The sequence below is a fragment of the Mya arenaria genome, chromosome 14 (genome assembly GCF_026914265.1).
Source record: "Mya arenaria isolate MELC-2E11 chromosome 14, ASM2691426v1".
NCBI lineage: Eukaryota > Metazoa > Mollusca > Bivalvia > Myida > Myidae > Mya > Mya arenaria.
This window is the reverse complement of record NC_069135.1, coordinates 26,237,918-26,246,079: the sequence shown is the minus strand read 5'-3', so window position 1 is coordinate 26,246,079 and position 8,162 is coordinate 26,237,918. Positions and strand designations below refer to the sequence as shown.

General features: G+C 36.9%; 1 protein-coding gene across 1 annotated transcript; it reads left to right on the top strand.

Moving 5' to 3' along the window:
- Positions 1–3,664: 3,664 nt before the first annotated feature.
- LOC128215954 (uncharacterized) lies at positions 3,665–6,697 on the top strand. The gene is made up of 2 exons (XM_052922553.1): positions 3,665–3,999; positions 4,414–6,697. The coding sequence occupies exons 1-2, from the start codon at positions 3,665–3,667 to the stop codon at positions 5,777–5,779; spliced, it is 1,701 nt and encodes a 566-aa protein (XP_052778513.1). The 3' UTR covers positions 5,780–6,697.
- Positions 6,698–8,162: the final 1,465 nt, after the last annotated feature.

The window sequence follows — 8,162 nt, the reverse complement described above, 5'->3', positions numbered from 1 at the left end:
GAGTTAAAGATGATCATGCAAGTTCTTACAATATGGTTTCATTTTGAAAGAGTATATAAGATGACTATGAAAGTACTTATAATAGGGTTTCATTTTGAAAGAGTATATAAGACGACCATGGAAGTGCTTACAATACGGTTTCGTTTTGAAAGAGTATATAAGATGACCATAAAGTCCCTACAATAGAGTTTCATTTTGAAAGAGTATATAAGATGACCATGAAAGTACTGACAATATGGTTTCATTTTGAAAGCGTATTTAAGATGACTATAAAGTTCCTACAATATGATTTCATTTTGAAAGAGTTAAAGATAACCATGAAGGTTCTTACAATATGGTTTCATTTTGAAAGAGTATATAAGATAACCATGAAAGTACTTACAATATGATTTCATTTTGAAAGAGTAAAATATGACCATGAAAGTTCTTACAATATGGTTTCATTTTGAAAGACTATGAAAGTCTTTACAATATGATTTCATTTTGAAAGAGTTAAAGATGACCATGCAAGTTCTTACAATATGGTTTCATTTTGAAAGAGTATATAAGATGACCATGAAAGTACTTATATATAGGGTTTCATTTTGAAAGAGTATATAAGACGACCATAGAAGTGCTTACAATACGGTTTCGTTTTGAAAGAGTATTTAAGATGACCATAAAGTTTCTTCAATAGGGTTTCATTTTAAAAGAGAATATAAAATGACCATGAAAGTACTGACAATATGGTTTCATTTTGAAAGAGTATATAAGATGACCATGAAAGTTCTTGCAATACGGTTTCGTTTTGAAAGAGTATATAAGATGACCATAAAGTTCCTACAATAGGGTTTCATTTTGAAAGAGTATATAAGATGACCATAAAAGTACTGACAATATGGTTTCATTTTGAAGGAGTATATAAGATTACCATGAAAGTTCTTACAATAGGGTTTCATTTTGAAAGAGTATATAAGATGACCATAAAGTTCCTACAATATGGTTTCATTTTGAAAGAGTATATAAAATGACCATGAAAGTACTTACAATAGGGTTTCATTTTGAAAGAGTATATAAGATGACCATGAAAGTACTTACAATATGGTTTCATTTGGAAAGAGTATATAAGATGACCATGAAAGTACTTACAATAGGGTTTCATTTTGAAAGAGTATATAAGATGACCATGAAAGTACTGACAATATGGTTTCATTTTGAAAGAGTATATAAGATGACCATGAAAGTACTTACAATATGGTTTCATTTTGAAAGAGTATATGAGATGACCATGAAAGTTCTAACAATATGATTTCATTTTGAAAGAGTATATAAGATGACCATGAAAGTTCTTACAATATGATTTCATTCTGAAAGACCATGAAAGTACTTACACTATGATTTCATTTTGAAAGAGTTAAAGATGACCATGAAAGTTCTTACAATATGGTTTCATTTTGAAAGAGTATATTAAATGACCATGGAAGTACTTGCAATAGGGTTTCATTTTGAAAAAGTGAAAGATGACAATGAAATTATTTACAATCAAAATATAGCTTCATAATGCACGCTTTGCTATATGCACCAGTAGATCAATACTTATATTCATGAGCAACCACATGATATCAGCATGCAAATACAAGTAATACGTTTACACATGTACCTGGAACTCGTCAGCTAAGGTCACAGCTTCCTGATAAAGGGCATCCCATACAAGGCTCTCTCAGCTTGATCTATGTATGAACACCTTCGTTTGCTCGATTGCCTCCAACAGATCTTACGAGTTACCTACAAATGCGTTCCAGATTCAGGCGCTAAAAGGTTATTTAGTTATGGTTTGAGAATTTCACTTAGTAACTTAAGTAAGTAACATACTAAGTGGTTAACTAGATAAGATTCGTGTTACCACTTACTAAGTGAAACACGCAAATCATAAGTAGATAACCAGTTGTATAAATATATCTTATCACGTTTAACCAGTTAGTATGTTACTTACGAAGTGGAATTCGCAAACCATAACTTGATAACCAGTTGCTGCTACAAGCCAAAAGTGCATTTATAGATAAGAGGTAACACGAATCTTATCTAGTTAACCAGTTAATATGTTACTTATTAAGTGGAATTCGCAAATCATTACTAGTTAATCTGTTAGTGTTGTATAGCTAAAAAGGGTAAAATAGTGGCAGTTCTGGGCACTTTCAAGACTTATTTTAGTCTTATGATATTTATCTTATCAAAAAAGTATCGCGAGTATTAACTGGATAACTAGATAATTAACGTGAAAATTAAATGGTTAACAAGAAACAATTCGCTCACACTATCAGGTTATCTTACGGCAGTGATACGCCACCATAGAATATAGACAAAATAACTGTAAATATTTAAATATTGTATTGACGGGCATGTGTGGACGGACGGATCAATGGACGGAGTAAAGACGGACTGTTGGGTAGATTGTCTGCGTACGGGTGGATGGAAGAGGGGATGCAGGGAGGAATGAAATCACGACAGGAACGGAGAGATGGACGGAAGGACAATTGGATGGATAAACTGATGGGTCGATGGAAGGATAAACATACGGATTGTGTTAGGACGGACGTTCTTACGAGACGAGACATATATTCTGGGTTCTTGTGTTTTTATCTTTTTTACCCCACAATGTTTTTGTTAACCCCACTATCCAGTTTTATGGTTTAACCCACCATGACAGACTTAACAATTAAATGATAACCTAAAACCCTATCCCTGACCATAGCCCAAACCACAGAATATAGGTTTTGTATTTACGGATGTACAGGCGGATGCATATATGGATAGATGGGTGAACGAACGGACGATCTGACGGACGAACGGAAGGGAAAAGTAACAGTAAAACATAGTACCTAGCAGTATATATTTATACATTTTTCTTGACGGGTGAAAAGGTGAATAGGCCATTGTGATAAAAGGAAAGGAGGGATTGATTATAAATGAACTGCAGAAAAGTGTAACGTTATTGTTTACATAAATGGTGTAAGTTTATTAAACTAAGAAGAATTATATATCAATACAGCAGGAAAAGGCAAAATATAAAATATTAAAGTTATAATAGTTGCTACCTTTTTGTTCTATGATAAATCAAGATAATAATAATAATTTATTTTTGTCCGAAATTCCGAAACTTTTCCGATTAAACATCTGTCACACGTACCTCGATGGAAATTTGAAATCACTGACCAACTCCCACTTCTGTGATAAAAGTTTGAGTTTGAAGTCATCATTCCACGGTCGGGGTAAGGGGGAAATATGTTAATGACATTCAAAATATACTCCCGCTTTGCAACTTGTATACAAAACCGAGTTAAACAGATGCTTATTGAAATCATGCGCTTGTTAAAATATTATCGACTGTCTTCAAAACGTAGGCACTAAACGTTTTTGAAAAAAAAATTGCTCAGTTAACCTTGTGCGGTTAACTTGAATGTATATTAGGCATAAGCTGTCACCCCCCTTACGTTTCAGTTTTTATAGCAGATTTGGACGTTTTGTATTTTTCATTTTTGGAAACGATGTGTAGGCCCTGGCCTACCGTGCCTATTGGAGCTACGCCGATGCAGGTTGATACGATATATTTACTTCCCTTTTTGAAAGAGGGCGGAAGGACTCTGAAACGTTTTGATTGTATTTAAATCCAGGGTGTGACAGGAATATGGCATCAAACGTTGAATCCTCCATTCATAGGGGCGGTGATTTCATCCACGATTTCGTCTGTTCCGCTTGCGAAGAAGATAGACTGAACACGGAAGCTCAACATTTCTGCTCACAGTGCACAAAATATTACTGCGATAACTGTGTCCCGGTTCACAACAAACTGTACAAGAGACACGCGGTGCTCGATCGGAAGGACGTAAAGAAATGGGCGGCGGCACCAGGGACGGTGGATGCCATGGAAAGATGCGAGAAACACCCCGGTAAAGCATTGGAGCTCGTGTGTGTCGACCATGACAAGCTATGTTGTCCGGTGTGCGTCGCTGTAGGTCACAGGTAGGTTTCGAAGTTTACCATAACAGAACATAAGCATCAATTTCTGAAGTAGACATTCTGACTTATATGCTTCTGATAAACCCAAAGAAACAACTAATCATACCTGAACGAGCTACTCTGTTGCAGTTTTAATTTAGGGGCGTAATCTTTTGAGTTTCGCCCCTCAATCCGAACCGAAATTTATTTGGTTGAAAACGTTGACAGTTTCTTGTGGAACTGATCCATTTTGATCGTATTTTATTACTTTTTTCCTCCTATATAGATATTGAAAGTAAACTTGGATTTTGACTGGATCCGGTAGTGAATTCATAGTTAAAAACTTTTTGTTTGACATTGACACGCTTATTAATAGGCAGAAATAATCACACTTGATAAAGCACAAATTTGTACCATGTATTTATCTTTCGTTTCCAGACAATGCGCATCGATACTGCACATTCCAGACGTTGCAAAGGGCATCCGCAAAGATCCAATGTTTACACAACTACCAAAAGAGGTAGCTGATTTAAGAAAGCAATTAGAAGACATGGAAGACGCCAGAACGAAAAATAGCGCCTCACTGTGGGATACTCGAGCTGTCATTGTTGACGAAAACAAGACAATCCGTGAAAATATAAACGCCAGTCTCGACAAGATGGAGAAAACAACTGTAGACGAGTTGGACAGCCTGATAGCGAAACACGAAACGGTCATAAAGAAAGATATCGACTTCTGCAAACAAATGCATGAAGATCTGAAGAGCTTGATGGATGCAATTGAAAACAAAAAGTCGTCAGGCGAACCCACTTTGTACATTGGAGTTAAGAAGTGTGGAGACAAAATGAAGGAAGCAAGAGCACATGTACATAGAATGTCATCAGTTGAAACATACTATCTAACATATCAGCCTGACAAAACAATAGAGAAATGGTTCTCCTCTCCACAAAGCTTTGGAGTGCTAAATGAATGTGTTACTGTTGCAGCACAATTCCCACAAGAACATGTTTTCCAAGTGCTAGGATCCAAGGAGTATAATGTTAAGATGAGTTCCGAAACCCTTGAATGTGATATCGGGGGCGTATGTGAACTTCCTTGTGGACAGGTTGTTATCACAGACCGGAACCACAGTAAAGTAAAACTTCTAGACCGGGAGTACTTGGTTGTGGACGTCTATGATGTCGCCAGGGCTCCTTGGGGGGTGTGCCACATTTGCGGGGATGAAGTTGCCGTTTGTGTAAATTACTTTGATCAAATATGCGAACTTCAGTTCATGTATGTTGCAATAGGGAAACTCTTTGTAAGGAGGAAGTTAAGTTTTAATCATAAATGTTTTGCCGCTGTTTACCACGGGGATCAGCTATACATATCCTCCGGTACCGCTCTGTACGTCTACACGATGTCGGGACAGCTAGCGAAGAAGCTGTACGAAGACAAAACAGAGAGTGATGCGGTTGAGAAATGTGTAATCAGTAACGATGGGAAGAGAATCTACATCACAAACCCCTCCAAAAATCAACTGATCACACTAGACAACATGGGCAACACGCTGGCCACATTCACCGACCCTGACATGATACAGCCTACTGGAATAGACGTGTCACCTGCCGGTCACGTGTTTGTCTGCGCATGGGACTCCAAAACAGTGCTGCAAGTTGACAAGGACGGGAAGACGAAGTTGACCACCCTAGCCAAAAAAGTAGACGGAGTGTCCTGCCCCAAAGCTTTGTTCTTCAGCAGCCGTACTTCCTGTCTGTTTGTCGGCAGGTGGAAAGATACGCTTCTTGTCATAATGCTGCAATGAATAACAATACAAATATGTTTACGGTATTCTGTAAATTGAAAGGAACGAACTACGTGGGATTATATTTAAAGAATCCTTATCGATTTCTTGTCGATGATTTGGATAATGTTTAACTCTCATTAATGTGGATAATAACTCTCGTTAACAACATTCTATATTTTCCCGTTTTGAATAATATATCGGTACATGTGTCACTGTAATGTATATTTAATGATTTATAAGGCATGTTATTACCGTAAACATTAGTATGACATAATGACGACGGGGAATATTATCAACAAACGTATTGTGGGATCAGGTCTCGAATTATTTATTCTTGGTTGTAGTGAGATATATTTTGAAACAAATCTTATGGTTGCAAATATCACTCTAGCCTAGGCTTAAAAAGATTTGACGGCTAACAACATTAAATTCTATTTTTTACACTTGCTTAGTATTCAAAACGTGATCTTACGATAATTTGTCTTAGGCTTGTTGATTTATACAATGCCCCTTATATGTGTAATCATCTTTGCTGTCTTACTTACTTACGCACACACACACACACACACACACACACGCACACACGCACACAGGCACACACGCACACACGCACACGCACACACACACACACACACACACATATATATATATGTATAGTCTTGCGTTTAATTTGATGTAGGGTTGAAACTGAATAACATGTTAACAACGAACGAACGAATGAATGAATAGATGCATGGATGGATGATGGATGGGTGGATGGATGAATTAATGAATGATTGAATAAATAAATGAATGGATGGATGGATGGAAAGAGTCGATGAAATCTTTTTCACAATGCATGAACATTCAAATGATGCACACTTGAACTGAGAACTGTGCTCTCTTAAATATTCCATTTATGTGTGCCAATATGTAGTTTTATGACGACACAGTAAATGAAAATGATTCAGTATGTACTATGGTCCACGTATTTATCATTATATTATTAAAATATTGTTTTGTCTTAGCACTCATGTGTGTAACTACTCTTAACATGCAAACATTGAATAGCTCTCAACCTTTTATTAAAATGCGAAAAAAATGATGACATTTCCTACAAAGAAATATCAAATGTATTAGTACAATTTAAATATTTTGAGATTCCGTTTAGAAATGGTATGTTATAACCTTTAAACATACAAAAGTTATACAGTCATTATACAGTAGAAACTATAGAGGCACAACACGGAGGCAGATACTTGGAAAGAATAAGTAGACATATGTAAATTAAAGGAAAATATGGGGAAATGAATGAATGATTTATTAATCAATAAAATAATCATTCTATTAATTTATCATGTATTTAAGCAATCGATCAGTCATCCAATCAATCATTCAATCAGTCAATCGATCTTAATATATATTGTTTTCTAAGTCTCATGGTTTGCTGCTGGGATACAATCTTTAACTGTTTTGCTGCTTGGAGGGCCAAATGGAATCAAGACTTAATCTGTTTTGTTGCTTGAAATCAAAACTGTTCTTGTTTTCTGCAGGGAGGGCCATATGAAACCAAGACGTATCTGGTTTGTTCCTGAGAGGGCCATATGGAACCGAAAATTAATTGGTTTGCCGCTGGGTTGGCCATTTGGAATAAAGCCGTGTCTGGTTTGCTACTGGGAATGACCATATAGAATCAAGAGATGTCTGGTTTGGTGCTGAGTTGTTCATATGGAATAAAGTCTTTTCTAGTTTGTTACTGGGAGAGCGATGTGGAATAAAGGCTTGTCTTGTTTGCTGCTTGGGTGACCATATAGAATCAAGAGATGTCTGGTTTGGTGCTGGCTGAGATGCTCAAATGGAATAAGCCTTGTCTAGTTTGTTACTGGGAGGGCCATGTAAAATAAAGACTTGCATGGTTTGCCGCTGGGAGGGCCATATGGAATAAAGGCTTGTCTTGTTTACTGCTTGGGTGACCATATAGAATCAAGAGATGTCTGGTTTGGTGCTGGCTGAGATGGTCAAATGGAAAAAGCCTTGTCTAGTTTGTTACTGGGAGGGCCATGTAAAATAAAGACTTGCATGGTTTGCCGCTGGGAGGGCCATATGGAATAAATACGTGTCTGGTTTGCTGCTAGGGTGACCATATAGAATCGAGATATTTTTTATGCTGGCTGAGATGGTCGTATGGAATAAAGCCTTGTCTGGTTTGCTGCTGGGAGGGCCATATGGAATAAGACCTTGTCTAGTTTGCTGCTTGGAGTAAATGTAATGGAATAACGAATGGAATACAATGGAATAAAGGCTTGTCTAGGTTGCTACTGGGAGGCCCATGTGGACTATAGACTTGTCTGTTTTGCCGCTTGGAGGACCATATTGAATCAAGAATTGCCTGTTTTGCCGCTGGGAGGGCCATGTGAAATAA

Excerpts from the sequence above, each read along its gene's own strand:
- LOC128215954 (XM_052922553.1), top strand. The coding sequence starts at position 3,665 with ATGGCATCAAACGTTGAATCCTCCATTCATAGGGGCGGTGATTTCATC. Across the intron at positions 4,000-4,413 it reads TGCGTCGCTGTAGGTCACAG|ACAATGCGCATCGATACTGC; the intron begins GTAGGTTTCGAA and ends TTTCGTTTCCAG.